At 44.3% G+C, this 18219-nt stretch overlaps 1 protein-coding gene across 1 annotated transcript in view; it reads left to right on the top strand.

Annotated features, from left to right (window-relative positions):
* The first annotated feature begins 8121 nt into the window (after nucleotides 1-8121).
* The window catches only part of PPM1H (protein phosphatase, Mg2+/Mn2+ dependent 1H), a 129559-nt gene continuing 119461 nt past the window's right edge, over nucleotides 8122-18219 (top strand). The window contains exon 1 of the mRNA XM_054272744.1: nucleotides 8122-8398. Coding sequence (XP_054128719.1) covers nucleotides 8163-8398 — 236 coding nt within the window. The 5' untranslated portion in view covers nucleotides 8122-8162. The remainder of the gene's footprint in view (nucleotides 8399-18219) is intronic.

The following is an 18219-nucleotide window of genomic DNA, read 5'->3' as shown; positions in this document are numbered from 1 at the left end:
TTATTTACTCTCATTACTTGAATGTATTTGAGGCGCATGTATCGCCCTCAAAAGAGGCTCCAGCTCCATAGAAATAATTAAAGATTTTTTTAAAAAATACTTTAAATTGAAAAACAAAACACTGTAGATACAGATGTGAAATCACAAATAACTATTTTTGCAGAAGGTCAGCATGTTTATTCTACATCAGTTATTTGGTGCAAGATCATGATTCTTGCTTTATTGCTTTAAATCTGTTAAAAAGCATCTTTTCTATTGGGTTTCTTAGGTTATTACACACAATAGTTGAAAGACCATGACCCATAAAAGCCAGAGGTTAATTTGATTTTCAGATATGTCAGCTGGAGTAAGCAGAAGGTCGTGCAGATTGCCTATTGTTGTGGCATTGTGTTTGCTTAGGACATTTCCCGTGGCTGCCTTGGCCACGGAAGCAGAGATGTTCAGTCAGTCCTGTTTGAACTTTTTCCCCATCAGCTCATTCCAGAACTGAACTGACTTCCCCCAGTGCAACCTCTTCAGTGGTCAGTGCTTGTTTTTCTTCATTTTTGAGAGCATTTGAAGTGAGCTGGTTTCTGTGAACTTGGAAGATCCCTCAAGTTAGCCTGAGTGATGCATTGCAGCACAACTGAAATGGGTCCAGTTCTCAACCAGTGAAGCTCCTGAGTGTGGCTATGCTCAGGATGGCCATTACTGGCACATTGCTACTGCTCTCACATGTCTGTCCCTTGACTGGCAGCACTGTAGTGCTGAATTAACCCCTGGGGTTTTGTCACTAAATCAGTTCAAATTGGGAGAAATGAAGCAGATATAACAGTTACATTTTTGTGCCTTGAGGAAGAAGCATGAAGAGAATTATTCCATTATTATTATTACTACTATTCTACTACTAGTAGTTTTTTAAAACTCACTCAGCAGGAGACTTTCAAAAGACATAGCTTCTAATCTGTTAAAAAATAAGCAAAAAACAAGGGTAAATTAGTCCCCAAACCCCTCCATAAATAAAACAGGGTGAGGAAGAATTAATTGAAATAAAACTGTCATGACCATTAATAAAAGAGACCACTCAAATTATAAAGCAAGAGCAGGGGAGGAAGAGAGCCATGTGCTTGTCTAGGCTTAAATGCTTTATGTCCCACACTACTGACACAGGTTTTGCAGAAAAAGAAGCAGATACAAGAGACCTTTGAAGGATGCTGTAGAAGAATGGAGAAAATTTCTAGTATCTTGTTTCACAACTAAACCAGAAGAGCTTTTTTTTTACTCTAACACATTTCAATAAATATTTATATACTCACTTTTACCTCTTCATCAAAATTTTGGAAGTGCCAACAAATTCTAAATCCTCGCTGCTCTTGTTGTTGTTGTTGTTGTTGCCTATTGACAAGGTTCCATACATATTAGTTGTACCAGTGTGAATGCCAGTATATTAATATCAGAATGTCATTTATTTGGGAAAGCAGATAATCAGACTGACTGTACAGGGCCACAGACACCATAGACCAGTGCTGGAAAGAACACAAAAAAGGAATGAGAAAAACAGTTTCCATATTCCTGCTTACAGAAGATGTGCAGAAATCTAAGAGCTAAGTGCAAAAGTAAAATAATGTCTTTAACTTTCTCTGCCATCATTCACTATAGCTGCAACTGTGATTTATGAAAACATAACACATCTGTTAAACTCAGCCTGAAGTGTACGACCCTGGAGTTTTGACAACTTGCTCAAACATTCTACTTCCTTCCTTGGCAAAACTATCTGAGAATGAGTACCACATGAGACACCTGGGATTTCATGTATCCAAGCTGATATTCAAACCTTCAAGTTCTGCCAGAACTGTTTATTTAATTAATAAAAAAAAATTTTAGAAAGCACTGCCTAACTCTAAGCATGATGGTTAAGGTTTGACCATGCTGCCAACAAAACCATGGCTGATATGCATTTGAAAGCCAGTGCCTGGCTGGCCTGAACTGCAGGAAAGCTTGTGCCGCACAGGCCACAGCTCAAATGCAGGGACAGAATCTTTGTTCCTGTTCACCATCTGCTCCTAAGCCACCACCAGCAGACAAGTAGCCCCTCATCTGCCCATCCTGCTTAATCTTGAGACATCCCCATGTAAGGAGTGTCTGCAATGAAGGCAGCTAGCAGGTTACTCAAAAATTCCCCTCCATGTGGTACATACAAATCACTTCCCTGTGTGTTTAACCCGTGTTTAACCCATGTTTAACCCAGGCACCAATCGACTCCCTTGTACTCTGAAACATGCTCCCACTCGATCAGAAATGTTGAGGTAGCTGAAGTACAGGTGTCTGTACTCAGTCAAGCTTTTAGTACTGTCCCCCATCCCTACAAACACCTACATGCCCTTTTACCAGCTTATTTTCGTGCTGTCTCTGCATTGAAATCTATTTGATTACTTTCAGCTTTTTTTGCTGAGAATGTGAGCAAAAGTGTTGCTACTGCTGACATTTTGAAGCAGCTCACAACATTATCAGGGCAAGATGTTCAAGAGCCAGGGCAAAGGAGCCCCAGAGAGGATATAATCATCTTGCTCCACCTCCCCTATGAAAAGCTGCCAACAGAAGCACATAAACAAACTAATCCCTATTCCATCCCATTATTAGCAGATTTAGCTACAGGCATTCAAAAGGAACAGATCATGGAAAGTAAGAAGAGACTGTAGAAGCAAAATCATAATGATGATGCTTATTGTGAAATTAGAAAATTATTTTTAGGATATTTGCAGGTAGATTCTTATAGAGAAAGTAATTCTGTAGCCTTTGGCAAATGTGACACTTGCAGGCTTATGGGCAGCTTATGTTGAAGTATCTATATTTATATAGACTGCAAGAAGTGTTATGATTTTGTGACATCTTCTGCTGTGATTGCTAGTCAATTAAGATCCCTCCTCAGAGCCTTTTTCATGCCTAGGTACGTAAATGAAGGCTGCTTTCATGCAGTTCATAATGTTGCACTTATTAGTCCTCCACTGTGAGAAGTGTCCACTTTTCTGGCACGAATACTTTTGCCACTCAGCTGGACAACATATTTTTGGGTAAAGACAGGGCTGCAACAGGCCTTCTCTTCGTGTTGCCTCCAAAATACTCCTGGGAAGGTGCAGAAAGAAGGAGTCTGCAAGAGCAGGAGGGGGAGGCTCTGTTGGGAAATGGGAACCCAGGGCCCCAGCCCCTGCTTTGTTAAAGCCATCTTGATTCAGTACAACAGCTGTGCTAGGAAAATACCTCCTCAGCTAGGTTGTACTGATGAGAGAATTTCTAGTTTTTGAATCCCTAAAAGCATAGGGGTTTAGCCACTCAGCATGACCAAGAACAAAGGTAATTCTCCACGGGTGAGGAGGTAGGAGTGGGGCAGACAACACCCAGCTCCTGCTCCTGCCTGCCATCCCAGGTCTCCTGATGTGTCTATGTTGCATATTAGCACGAACCCCATGTGTACAACTAGCTTCACACCAGCCTAAAAGAAACTTTGTATATTTGCCTGCCCTTCCCATGTCCCCAACCACCCAGAGCTTCAGCAGGTCTCTGATAAAATACTTAGAGGAGAACCTGCAGCTGAAGAGCACCTGGCCATGAAAGCTAAACCCAGCTATAGTCCCTGTAGCCTGACAAAGCCAAAATACTTTTGGGGTTTGGTCACTTTGTGGTTAGGATGGCAGTAGAAAAAGAACATTTTACCCTAAATTTCATATACGAGGACTTGGCCCTGATAACATTTAGTGAATTTTGACTCTCTGGAAAGCAGCCTTCATTTGGACTACCCAGCTCATACTCTGTGGGGGACTGGATTGGACCACAAAGCCTTGGGACCATCACACTACTCATGTTCCGATGGAGATGCTCTCTACGAGCTTCAGTTCCAGAAGTTTCTCAAAAGGAAATCCATGTATGGAATTAATATTTACTAGAGGATGGTGCAGTAGGTATCAGGCACAGCAGAGGAAATATACCACTTCAAGTATTGCTAACATTTATTTATTTTTAAGTTTAATTGGTTCTTCTGCATGCAAACTGGCAAGAACACCAACAGCTTCCATCTCATCAGCTCTGATAAGCCTAGAAATGCTGGGAGTTGCTGAAGGCAGACAGAGATTGGGTATTGCTGGAAGTAGGATTGATGTCTTAATAAGAGGCATTTTGTCCTCCACATCACTATGATGCTTCAGGCACTGTGCTTCTGAAGGGCCTTTCTGTAGAGATAAAGAGCTTCCTCATGCTAATTAAAGGTTGCACAGTCCTTTTGAAAAGGTAAGAATAACTTCATTGATCACCACATGATGTGGTAATCTTCCTGAGTAGAATCATATGCAAAAATAAGGCTTTCTGTGTATTTTATATGGGGAATTAACAGAGAAGTGCAACCAATTCTTTTGTCAAAGCTTTTTCCCCCCTACATATACAGCTTCATCCTGTAATGCCAGGCATGTATTCTGACACACCCTCTTAATTTGTTATGCAGCTCAGTTCACACCTGCGGACATTGACTACATCTGTGATAACGTGACTCAGAAGTTCAAACCTGCAGAAATGGAGCATTCATCTCACATCAGACCTGCTTCTTCTCTCACCAAAATCTTTGGGAGATTTTTATTTCTTTTATTCAGAGCATGAAAAACACAGGAAAAAAACCTTCAAGTAAGCAAGCAACATAAGGTATAAACGAGGTACAAGCTAGTGAGAGTTACACTATTGAAATAAATTCCACATTCCTGTGAGGCAGAGAGCCCCAAGCATTGCCATATTATGCAAAATAAACAAAAAGGGACTTGCACCAGGAATATTTTTATTATCAGAAAAAATTTAAATACATTGAGTCAATGCACTTTCACTGGATACACTTCCAACTACTCCACATGTTGTACTTTCTGCTCAAGTACTCACAAGCTAGAACCAGAATCTTTACAGCCAAGTGGATATTTAATTTTGCAAACCTTTTCTTTATTTAAAGTGAATTTTCTTACAGTTCTTTAAAAAAGTAGCTACAAAAGTAAAAATAAGACACAAGGAAATGGAATGAAGCTGCATCAAGGTAAGGTCAGACTGGACATTAGGAAAAGTTCTCACTGTGTTTGGTCACTGCAACAGGCTCTCCAGGGAACTGGTCATGGCATCAAGCCTGCCAGAGGTCAAGGAACATCTGGACAATATTCTTATCCACATGGTTTAGCTTTAGGTAGTACTGCAAGGAGCAGAGAGTTGAACTCCATGATCCTTACTATGGGTTCATTACAATTTGAGATATTCTATGGTTCTATATAAAAATAATATCTACAGAAACATTGTGATAGCCCTAAGAATCTTTTTCTGACTATAAGTATTTGTCTTCCTTTCCTCCTGGTTGTGTGGAATAAGTTGATAACTGGAGGGCAGGACTCCAACCCAGAGGGATCTCAACAGCCTGGAGAAATGAGCTAACAGGAACCTGCTGGAGTTCACCAAGAACATGAGCAAAGTCCTGAAACTGGGATGGGGAAAACCCATGCAGAGGGCTGATGGTCAAGAAGGCATCTCTGCAGGAACAAGCCTGAGGATCCTGGCAGGCAATAAAGTGAGTATCAGTCACCAATGTTCCTTTGCACATATTGGGGTGTATTAAGTGATCACACTTCTCTGAATGGCACTTGTGAGAGAATTGTGTCCAGTTTGGGGCCCCCCAGCTGACCTACTGGTCCAGCAGTGGGCCACCAAGGTTCTGCAAGAAGATGCTGAGATAAATGGATTTGTTCAGCTTTTAGAAGGCAAGGCTAAGGTGAAGAAACCTTAGTTCTGCCTTCAACTACCTAGTAAGACAGTACAGAGAGGAAAGAATCTCAGAGGTATTCTCAAAGGTGACGTGTGATAAGAGGCAACAAGCACAATCTGCAACAACAGAAATCCCAAACAGATGGCAAGGGAAAAAAATTATTTAAGGGGTGGTTGAATATTGGAACTGGTGCCCAGAGAGGCTGTAATATTTCCATCCTTGGAAATATTGAAAACTTGACTGGATATGTTTCTGAAGAATATAACATAAGTTTAAAGTTGGCCCTGCTTTGAAAAGGAGCTGGAGGACATGATTTTCAGAAGTCATCTCCAATCTGCTTTCATTATGATTAAAATGACTGAATTTGTTGAATGCTGAATATGATGCATAGCAAGGTGGCCTAATTCAGATGCTTCAAAGAGCTTAAATGAATATGTTTCTGGCCCACACACAGCTTCACTCCCCAGCATGGTTACCCATTCAGAGAGAAAAGCAGATTTGCTCCAATGTCACATATAAGTTAACATTTAAAAAACCCCTCTAACCTGACATCTTTCTTTTGCATTAGTCATGGGATTGCAGAAGGACAGAGAGTCGATTTTCAAATATTTGCATAGAGAATTCAGACTCAAAATTTTATTGGAACTCAATATCAAAACCTTTAAAAGTCTACCTGCCACCAAGAAAAATGTCTGGCTTGGACCAGGTGGATCATGGGCCGGGAGATATGGGGAACTTGCTGAGCCCTGCAGGGACTGATTATTACTTCCTTTGAGAAGTGAAGCTTCACTTCTGACTCAAAAGTGAACATGATCCTCTTTCCTAGAGAACTGAAATCAAGGCATCTCTGTACTTTTCAGCATGAGGAGGCCATATCCCTCCTGTTGTACTGCTGTATCCTTACAACATTCTTGTACCAGAGGTAAGCATCCACACATTTCAAACTGCACAGATCTGTTTTGAGTGGTGAGCTGCTAAGCTGTCTCCCCATATGTCTCATCTGGGCTTTTCCTTGTCATCTAGCAGAGATAATAATTTAAACTCTAACATATTACTTCACATTTCTCCCTCATGTTGTGTGGAATAGTGACTGCAGTATGGGGTCGGAGAACAAACACTGCATTCTCTCTGTTTAAGTTTTAGTCAATGATATTTTTCAGCACCTTCGGGTCCAATAGACTGCAAAGTTTAAGTTCCAGTACTTCACTACTCTCAAGGTTTGCCGTACCTTCCTCGTTCATTTCGCAGGTCATTGCCTTCCAGTGAGATTTACAGCTCTCAGGAGGGCTGCATAATCACAGGGCTCAGACAAAGCCTTGCTTCAGAGGACAGACTTCCTATATGTTCCTGCTCCATTCCTACATTTTCTGAAAGCTTGGCACACCCAAATCTGCAACCCCTCCACACATGGGTGACTACCACATTGAACAGACCTCCTAATTTATTTTTTTTTTATTTGAAAGAGTATAACATGGTCAAAATAACACAACAAGAGAAGAAGCGTTTAAAACATCTATGTCTGAAAATGTGAATATTTTTGGCCCCGTCCTTTCACTTTTGCTCCACGGCAGCATCCCGAACGCCTGGCGGTGCGCGGAGCAGCCCGGGGGCTGCGGTCAGCGCTGAGCGGCGGACGGGCGAGTCCGCGACTCCCCGGGCAGCCAGGGGGAACCAGGGCAGGCGGGCAGCAGGGCTCACTTTCGGCCACTGTCCCAGGTTCTTTTTCTAGCAAATGGCTTCCTTGGGAAAATATCCTTGGCGGGTTTGAGCAGAAGGCAAGTAAACCCTCCAAGCAGAGTCTTGTCTCGCAGGATCAGCGGGCTCTGCCGGGGCTGGGACGGCGCTGGCTCAGCCCAGAGGCAGCAGGGGCAGCGCACTGCGGGCTGCGATCCCCAGCCCCGGTAGGGGAGCCCCGAGCGACTCCGAGCGCTGCCCCGGGCAGCTCATCCCGGAGGCGGCCGCGGGCAGGACCGCGCTCCCGGCCGCATCGCTGCGGGCAGCCGGGGGCGGCCCCGCCGGGCGCAGGCTCCGCCCGCCGCGCACCTGCCGCGGGCCGGCCCCGGCGCGGGGAGGCGGCGGCGCCCGTGCCCGGCGTGTGCCAGGAGCCCGCCGGTGCCGCAGGAGGAGCAGGAAGCGCCCGGGCGAATCCAGCCGCGCTATCACATGACTCAGCAGCCGCTGCCGCCGGGCTGAGTTCACCCAGCGCCGCGCCGGGAGGGGGAAACCTGCAATGAGGCCTCGGCCCCGCGGCTGCCCCTGAGCCCGCCGTCCTCTCGCCCGGCCCCGCGCCCCCACTGCGGGAGCGCGGCGGGGCCGCCGGAGCCGCCTCCGCAGCGCTGCCCGCCGGCGCGCCCCGCTCCCCGCCCTGCGCGGCGGCCCCGGCGCTGCCGCCGCCGGCGGGGGTACTATGCTCACACGGGTGAAGTCCGCCGTGGCCAATTTCATGGGCGGCATCATGGCTGGCAGCGCGGGCGCCGACCACGGCAGCGGCGCGGACTTGCCCCTCCGCTTCCCCTACGGGAGACCCGAGTTCCTGGGACTGTCCCCGGACGAGGTGGAGTGCTCCGCGGACCACATCGCCCGCCCCATCCTCATCCTCAGCAAGGACACCCGGCGCCTGCCCTGGACCACGGGCTACGCGGAGTGAGTACGCGGCGGCGAGCAGGTGGAGCGCGGCCGGGCCGCTGCCCTCGCTGCCGGGCGCACCGGCGGCCAAAGGCGGCGATGCCGAGGGAGCCCCGGCGCTGCCGGAGGCGGGGGAGCACAGCCCCGGGCCTGCGCGGCGGGGGAAGGTGCCGGGGGAGGGAAGCGGCATCCCCGGCGCCCTGTGTCCGGCCCTGGCCGCGGCTCTGCACCTGGGTGGCTCCTTCCCGGGAGCCCGAGGATGCAGATCGGCTGCCCTTGAATGTCCCTGCGGGAGTGGCCGCCACCCGGGTCGGCGGAGGATGCCCAGGGGCAGCACCGGGCTCCCCTACCCGCAGTGACGGCCCCGAGGGCGCAGGGGCCAAGGATGGGACACCCGCGGCTACTGAACAGCCGTGTCGGTCCTTGACCCTGGAATAAAAAGGGCTTTTGGTAGGAAACCCTGTTTGGTTTGTGCGTGTGTAAATATTTCCCGCTGCCCAGGAATGGTGAAATGTGTGGGGTTTGGAGCACCTTCCTGTGGCCCTGACAGCCCTTGTGCTCGCTGCTGGGGACTGGCTACATATGTCTAAAATGCTTTTCAGTTTGGGGAGACACTTGAGGACCACAGGCTCCAAACTGAAAGAAAAAAAAAAAATTGGCTAGCCCCCAAAGTGGGCTTTCCAAATGGTTTGTTGCCCTGACTCACTCATATAATGGTATTTACTTTAGAGGGTGTCTGATCAGGACCTGGTTGTAGCCTTGCCAGCCAGGCGAAAGGCAGTGTTCCTTTGGATGCATCCAGCTGGCAGTGGGAGTAGCTGCAGAGGCAAGGCATGTCCTTGCACTTGATGCCTTTATCGGTAGGCACATTGTTTTCCTTAAGGATTCTGGGTGCAGTATTTGGTTTCTTTCTGTTACTGCTTCTAAGTCTTGAGCATGTCTGGCCATCCATTGTTGCTACCAACTCAGAGATTACTAAAGTTACTAAGTTAGCCCTTTCAGACCACAAGTGTTCTGCATAGTCTCTTTAGACATATATGAATTCCCCTAAAAGCTGTTGCAAAAATTACAGTGAAGGCTTCACGTTGTTAATGAGCAATCACTAGCTTTATTTAAAAGGTTGTTACATTATTGGGGATGCTGAAATGGGAGATTTAAAGAGAGAGTTTAATGAAAAATTTAAAGAATTTTAAATTGGATTGTTCTCCTCAGATTAATAAAGAATTGAATTATTGAGCAAATTCCCCAAGAACTGTAAGTTTAAATATTTAAAAGTAAGCGCAAATTGTTCTGCCACTATAATGGTCCCTTAAAAAGCCCTTCTTTACCAAAATAAGTACATGGGGCTATTTTCAGCTTTGGTCAAGTTCTGTGGCTTTCAGCAAGTAACAGCGTTGGTGACAAAGTGGAAGGGAGGTTCTCTGGCTCCCAGGTATGTGCATCCCATGAGCTTCACCTGAGGCTGCTGGGGCAGAAAAATGTGGCTGCTGAAAAATGACGGTTTCATTGACCCTGTTGATGAAACCTGAGGTGAGAGAGTATTTGGAGATAAAGTAAATGGCTCTGGTGGTCATGAAAGCAGAACATATCATGATTGCTTTCATATACTTGTTACTCTTCCCTCTTGAGCTTTGAGCAGCTTGGTTAATTGGGAGACGTAAAAAAGTCACTAGCTTTTTCAGTTCCTGTTGTTATCTGTGTGAAAATAAGTTGCCTTTTGCTTTGTCTCTGGTGGCTTTTTTGTTGTTGTGGGGTTTTTTGTTTGTTTTTGTTTGGTTGGTTTCAGTTTTTTGTCTCATCCCCTTCCCTTGCAGTTACTGGCTCTGGTGGTGGTGGAACAGATCTGAGGGGAAGGTGATACTTGTTAGAGAGAACTAGTGAATGAGTTACTACCCCCTTCCCAGAAGCATCTATATCATGTTCCAAAATTGGGGTTCATTGTAACCTGAAGATCTCAAATGCTTGCTGTGGAGAAGCTGAGAGGAAAGCACTGCCACCAAAATTGTATTGATTTCCAAAGGCAAAGCATTGAAGAATAAGGAAAAATAAGAAAATATGGACAAACTCAGATTTTGCCAAATACAAACTTTTTTTTTTGTTTTACTCATACTGAGCTATTACCAGGCTTTCTGAAAATAATTGTAAGACTTGCTGGGAGATACGTGTTGAAACTATGTTTTTCTTTTGAAACAGGTTTGAGTTACATAAGAAAAGAAATGGAAAAAGCACCAGGAAGATGAAATTACTATTATTCACATTCTGAAATTTGTTGGCTTGGGGAAAGCAGGGAATAAAGCACTTTGATGCTATTATTTAGCATTTTGTTAGTGTCTATATTAAGGAAACTATCAGAACAATGCTTGCCTTTTGTTACAGTACAAGTGAGCTCTTACAAGAATGTTAGGAGGAAGTTTGGTGTCCTCACGAGCAGCTTGTGATGTAACACAAAGGTCAGCTATTTAACTCACATCTTGCTAGTTTGCTTTGGTGTGAGACACGAGAGATGGCTTGCCGTACCTGCAGTGTGCCGAGGTGCAGCGTCCCTGACCTATTGCCTTTTCTGTGTTTTCATGTTTTAGCAAATCGGCAAAAGTGATTGCAGTGTTTTTGTTGGTTGGGATGCCTATGCACACAGGGATTTTTACTTCCTGAAGCTAATGAGAGGTTTGTTGTAGACTTAGAAGGTGGGGACTGGCCCAGAAGGAGTAAGGAGAGTGTGTGCCACCTGTGTCTGTGTGTACTGTATCTGCCCTGGTGTTGTGAGCCATTGCACAGCAGGGTTTGTGTCAGTGGATTTATGTTCCACACCCAGCAGCAGCATCTGTCTCTCTATCTTTAGGAAGAAATTCTGGCTCTGAGGATAGGTCACCTGGAGGCTGAGTTTCAGGAAAGCATTTGTAATGTTCATGTTCTTTAGTTGTTAAACATGTCAGTTTATAGATGATACTGGATTTCCTTGATGTCGTCATGTTGGTGTTTCATCCAAGCTGGAGAAGGCATTTTGGGGTTAGACCTGGTTCCCATGCCAGACTGAAGCAGTTTGTATCTACAAAATATGCATTTTTTAGGGGATTCCTCTTGTTTCTTTGATTCCTGAGGATTATTATTTCTTACTAAACAACTTATTGACAAAGTAGCTCACCCTGTTGACTATTTCTTTTCCCTAGAATCTATTTGGTATGAGCCTATTGATCTGACTTATTCCCCTGGAACAAGTGTTTCTCCTTCACTCCGCTTTCTTCCTCCTCTTTTACTAAACATTTTTTGTAATGGGTATTTTGCAACATTATTCATTCATGTCATATATTTTAACTTATTTTTAAAATTACCTGCTTAGCTCTGTGATATTATGTAGTGAAATGTAAATTAGCCTTTATTTTTTATTATTAACTTTCCCTCTTTTAATGGAGCGATCATTATGGAAAACATGTAGGCAGGCACATGAAATCTTCAGAAACATACTTGGTACTGGGATAAAATATTGTTGCTTCCTGACATTTTAGTGGGAATCCCATAGGGACTCAGCTCTCCTTAGTCAGTGAGCAGCCTAAAGGTTATCTTCTGAAATTATTGTCCTGCTGTCTCTTCCTTGCATGGGAGCCCTGAGACCTTGAATTTCATTTCACCTCATAAAGGATGGCAAAAGGCCATGTTTCAAAGATATATATATATTCTTATACCACAGACACTTGTCTAATGTTCATCAAGCTCCATAGAAGTAAAATTAAAATTGTATCCCACATCCAGTAATCCTTTTAATTGTCTTTAAAGGTACTGTTTTATTTAGAAATAAACTTTTCATTTTTAATCAAGGGCACCCTTAACTTAGTTTTCTGCATGTGGTCAGCTGGCATGCATCAGGAATGACCCTGGGAGAGGGTAGTCTGTTAACAAACGTTCTTTTAAGTCTGCCTTTAATCCATAGGAGTAAGGAGATTTGCTGCTCTGAAAAGTTAAGTGATTTATTTGAATAAGGGAGGGTGGGAGGGATCCTGCCTCACACTTTATTTACTCGTCCCTCCCTCTCCTCTGCAAGCACTCCCGAGGCCACCGAGATCTCCTCTAGAGCTTTCCCTGCCCGAGCCATGAGCTGTTCCTTGAGTTTCTGCTTGGATTGCCCTGTTACTGGCAGGGAAGTTTCTGGTTTGGTCCCTTCCTGTGCTGTTCTCAGTGTGTTCTGCTGCTTCCCTGCAGCTCTGCTGATAAGCAGCCCCAGCGTTCAGCTCTGAAAGTAACTGGCAAAGTAAAGGCAGGAGCAGAGAGTATGAAACGTGAAATGACCCAGATGATATTCACTGCATCTGAACTCTACCCAGAACATTATTTTTCACCTTTTCCTCTTTGCTTTATCTTCCTCTGTGAAGGCAGAGGATGAACAGGGTAGAGCAGAGCCTACCTCTCCTAGCTGAATTCCCTTGACTACATATGGCATGATAAAATAAATGCTAAATTTGCAAATGACAAAGAACTAGCCTGCTGCTCATGCTGGTGGAGTTGCAGAGAAACTGCAACTGAGTAGCATTTTGTGGTAGATAAACAAGCTTAGTAATTTTCCATCCCTTTTGAATGTATATTCCTGCAGTTCAGAATCCAGAACTATCATTGCTTTTCTAAATTGTATGAATCCTGGGGATGGGACCATAGCTGGTTGTTTTTGTGTCACATGTGTTCCTCTCTTTTCTCTTGCCTTTCTGCCATCTCTTTGGAGAACTTCAAAAGGTACTATCAAATACACTTAAGGGACAGGGGAAAAGATGTACGTTGTCTGTGTCCTCATGCAAGAGACAATTTTGCCTGCCTTTTTAATTTATTTTTTGAAAAATTCTAAATGACACTTCAGACACCTTTCAGTTCTGAGTTATAACAGGTTTCCAGAAACTTGACTTTACTGGTATGTGTGTTTCTTGGCTTAAAAAGTCAGTTCATTATCCCTGCAGTGCCTTTTGTTTGAGGAGACAAAGTCCAGGCTGTTTTTCCATAATGTTACATTTCAGTGATACTGTGGTTTCTCTGCTCTGTGGGTCTGCAGTAGAAATTACATTTCCTCTTGGTGTTGGTGGCCACTGACCCATAATGAATGCAGAGTTGTAGGTGAAATATGATGACTGTGTCCTTCCAGCATATTACAGTGGCAAGTTGTTATAGTTCAAAATGAAGAGGGGGAGCAGTTTATGGATTTTTTTTCTTCTCAAACTGCTGGATTTTTTGTAAGGCTGATAATGCTGCATCATATTTTCTCATGCTCTGTTACTTAGTTTGTAGCAAATGAACGTATGTGAGAATTAACTGGAGGTCTTTGTTAAAATGCTTTCCAGCATTTCTCAGGGATCATAAACACTTTGAGTTAAGATAACACAGAAGTATTCATCTACCTTTCATGTTCTGTCTAGACCAAACTATTTATTAAAATGCTAAGCATTTTAATAATGTTATGAAGCAGGTGAAACCTTAACACAACTGAGAGCTGAGGCAAGGCAAAACAGAGAAAATGCTTGTCCTGAGTTGAATATTTTGATGTTGGAGGATAGCATAGGGCTTGCAACTACTGATTGCTTATTCTAATCCCCATTGCTTCTTATTAATGGAAGATAACAACAGCACAGTCCTGCTCCTGTGAATTGGAAGTGGTAGTCTTTCTAAACCTCACCTGGGAGCATGACTCATACCCCATCTGTAAACACATTTCTTTGTGTGTTCTGTTTGGTACAAATTTCAGGAGGATGAGACTCATGGGGAAAGGAATCCTTTTTTTATCTTGTTCTGTTTGGTTGTCAGGTTATGTACACAGAAATAATGAATTACTTTCCTTTTTAAACTTTTTAAAAAACTGTTTGCAATTCTCTTTGTCTAGATGAAAATATTTTCTTTTATTCTTTTTGTAGTTCAGAGCCTTAGACTGAGTGGGATCTGATGAATGCACTAAAAACTCAAGTCTCATACATGTAGCTAGAGACAACTGAACAGTTTCCTCTTTAGGAATTATTCTTCTATGCATATTGTAATGTTAACTTTAATGCATATTGCCTGGCTCTTGTTTAAGCCTGGGTTCATATAAAACTGCCTACAGAAACCTCATGATAATTTTAAGAGCTTCAGAAGTCCCTTTCCTTGTTTAAGACTGTATTCTATAGCATCTAATATTTATGTAATGCCTCTAATCTGCCAAGGGCATTGCAAGTAATTATTTCAGAATAACCTTGGAGAAGAATGTACATGTGTAAATGTATTGGTTCTTCCAAGTGAAAAAAACGCAGCCGTGAGAATAAGTTTTGGCAAGAGATCTGACATGAATGTGGAGAATGACTCTCAAGTTTTAGGTTCTATGTTTTGATGACACAGTTATTTTTCCTGCAGTTGTGTACTTGGCTTTTTCCTATGCGGCTTCTGATTTCTTAGAACTTGCACAGGGGTAAAAGGAGAAAAATAGAGCATAAAAAAGGTAAATCGTGCTCAGGTATTTTGTGCAACTATCTGAGTTGCACAAATGTGATTCCTAATGGGACAAGTATGAAATTCATCCCTCGAAGCTGTCTCATATTGCTAGTCCCTCAGAGGCTTAAGACTAGTGTTGTCTCAGATGTTTCTGAAAGGCTTGCTTGAGGATGGTCCCAGCTTCTGTCACCAGAGCACGACTGTGTCCTCCCAGGCAGCCCTCCTTTGGACCTCCTGCCTTGGCACAGGTGGCACTCAGCAGATGGGAGCTGCAAACTCTCCAGCTTGTTCATTTGTCTGTGCTGCAGCTGCATCACCTGGGATAGGTGTAAGTGGGAGTGGCTTGGCACAGTTATCAGCAGGCATAAAGTAACCTGACAGGGCTGTGCCCCTCAGGGTGAACTGCTTGGAGCCTGTGGATGTGATCAAATGAAACATGCTCAGCTTGACCTTGAAAGGAGGCAGTGCTGCAAAGCACAGGTCATTCCTCTGATGGGATCTGGGTGCCACTTGAGAGAGAAATATGGTTTGTGGGTTTAAGGATGGGTTAAGTCAGCTTTGTGAGCTGAATCCCAAATAAGATTGGAGTGGGGGAGTGCTGTTAATGAGTGCAGAGAGATAATTCAGGCAGAGCAGGCATAGCTGCTTTGCTGTGGCATGAGGCTGGAGTAGGTGCTATATCTGTGATGGAGCAGCGTTTGCAAGGAAGATAGATGCTGCTGAATCACATCTAACCTGCATCTTTAACCACTTCCCCTTGGATTTCTGTTCTGATTGAACTGTAAAAGGCAAGAGGTCCTATTGGACAGCAGCACCTTTGTATTAGTTGAGCCTTTTGTTGTCTCTAATGATTTTTTCTTCCTTCCTGTTAAACAGAAAGAGAAAGGTGACTTCTAAGAGTTGGTTCCCACTTGGCCAGTCACATTTACTTGGTAGGGTATGTTTGGGATGTCCAGGTATAATACACACATTATCCAGAGTGGTTTCCTGATCAGAGGTCAAGTGGAGTAGGTCACAGTTTCAAGTGCTTGGGGCACTAAACAGCGAGCAGAGCTGGTGAGAGAGGTCCCAGCTTGTGCTGGGCTGCTCTGCCCCTCAAATCCAACTGACACAGGGTGGAAGCTTTATGGAATGGTAATTAGAGGGTCCAGCAAGTAGGGGATGGCCAGCAGGTCCATTGAAGCCTTTTGGCTTCTTCACTGCCAGCAGCATCTCCCTCATCCAGCAGCACACTTGCTGTCTAGTAGGTGCTGCCAGCTGTACTTGGGGTCATAAGTGCCATGGTTGCTAAGTGGTTGATGCTGCATGAGCTTCAGTAGGTGAAGCTCATAAAATGGCTGCAGGCAGGAGTGATTCCCCCTCCCAATACTGTGTGTAAGGCAAGTGTTTGTCTGAAGAGTTTAACATTCTCCAAATAAATACTGCACACAGTATTTTGTCGAGGGAAGCAGTGCTAGCATAAAGCCAGCCAAAGAGATGTCTGTGGTTCTTGATCACAGCATGGTTTAATTGCTGGAGTCTGAGTGGGGGAAGGACAAAAATAACACCATGCTGAGGCAGTCAGCATTAGCAAGTGCAGTAGATAGTGCAGGAGGGTGTGTGGTCAATGCATAAATGGGGAATGCCAAAATACGGACCCTGTACATAACTTAGCAATCACACTGATTTAAGAATGAAACTCAAATTAGAAGAGGTTTTAGGGGGCTGAGGCCAGCAGGCGACTTTCTGGCATGAAGTAGGGTGGCAAATTTGGAGCTTTGCTCATCGTTTGGGATCTGTGTTCAACACAGTGAGGCTTAAGGGGGAGAGAATCTGCTGAGGGAGTCTCAAGCTGCTTGAGGTAGAGAGGTGTGGGCAGTGCTATGTCCACAGAGAGCCTCTGGCTTGATAGGGCTGAAAATCTTGTGTGGCCCAAATGGGGACCTCAATGCACCATCTCCAAGACAAGCAGGAGTTGAATGGATCTGGTCCCCCAAGATCATGTCAGCCTTTCCCTCCTCTGGTGTGGGGAGATCTGTCTGTCCATCGCTCTCATTTGTCGTAATGCCAGCTTGTTTTCACCTCTGTGAGCAATGTCAGACCCTGTAGGCTCTGCACTTCCCCTCTTATGAGGGCAGATCTGAGGTCCAGGTGGTGACTGTGGCTTAAAGGTGGATAACCATTTCTAACATCTTTTTATCCCTCTCCCTATTTCTTCTTTCTGAAGTGCCACCCTAAGGTGTAGTTGATCTTGACTGTTTTGATACTGTTCAGGTTCTTTTGCAGGCAACAATAAGGACACTGAAACTGTGACTTGAGACAGCCAGCTTTTGCCTGATTTCAGGGAGAAAGGGTGAGGGGAGGGAAGAGTAGAAGACCATGTGCTTTCCATGGTAGTATTCTGCTACAGTAAGGGGACAAATACACTGAGCTTTGATTGCATCTGATGTCCTGCATACTCCTGCTCCAGAAATCCTGCAGCAAAATGTCCTTGGACTGGCATTACAGGTCAGTGAGATTGTCCCTTTATAGGCACAGCTCTGTTTCCAAAGTCTTTGCAGGTAATTTCTTCTTCTATTTCATCTGCTGGTCCTTATCTAAGTGCCTTTTGTGCTGTCCTGTCTATCTACTCCATTGCATAAAGGTACAGACAAGAGGTGAGTTCTTTGCTCTTCTCTGCTCCCCACTGAGAGCCCTTCTGGATTTCCCTGATTTGTTTCTCTGTCCTTTGTGTCCTGTTATGATAATTTCTGCTTTCCAAACTCCCTGCAAGGAGCAAAAAAGATCCATCTCCAGCCAAGTTCTGCAGCAGATCACTTTTTTTCCCTGCCAACATTGATTCATTTAGGCCAAGTATGATTTTTCTATCTTTAGGTATGTGTTAGAGACCTCCTCGGAAACAGATGATGCGTAGTGCATGTTTGTAATGCTGTAAAATACCTGTCAGTCATAACTAACAATCTGGTCCTTGGTGGAGTTTAACATTAGAGGTGGGACTGAGGACACATCTCCAGCTCTTATAACTTGAGCAGTGCTCCATTTTGTGCAGATGTCTTGTGAAGACAGAAAATAAGTTACCTTGCTGTTCATCAGACATCCCTGTATTTTCCAGATGTGACAGGTCACCATGTGAGCTCATGGATTTTGTTAGGTTTTGAAACAGTTTGAGTGAAAGGTGGGTTTGGGGAACATTTCCCCTCCCCAACTTCCAGCTCAGTGCCACTAATATTAAAAAAAAATTATTATTCTTTTCTTTTCCCCTTCTCTCTTGAGGGAAGTTATTTTATTGTTGGTTGTGGACTTTTTTCTTTTTGATACATTATCTCTGCTGCCTGTCTGGGGAGGAGAGGGCAAGAAGCTGTGAAACTTAATAATGGGCAGCAACCTTTTTCTTTCTGGTTGGGAAGAGCACTCCTTAAATTGATTCA

Source organism: Melozone crissalis, unplaced genomic scaffold, assembly GCF_028551555.1.
Source record: "Melozone crissalis strain CALT ecotype California unplaced genomic scaffold, PUWL_Pcris_2 ptg000004l_1, whole genome shotgun sequence".
Lineage (NCBI taxonomy): Eukaryota > Metazoa > Chordata > Aves > Passeriformes > Passerellidae > Melozone > Melozone crissalis.
Note: the sequence above shows the minus strand (reverse complement) of the source record. Positions and strands in the feature narration are given on the sequence as shown.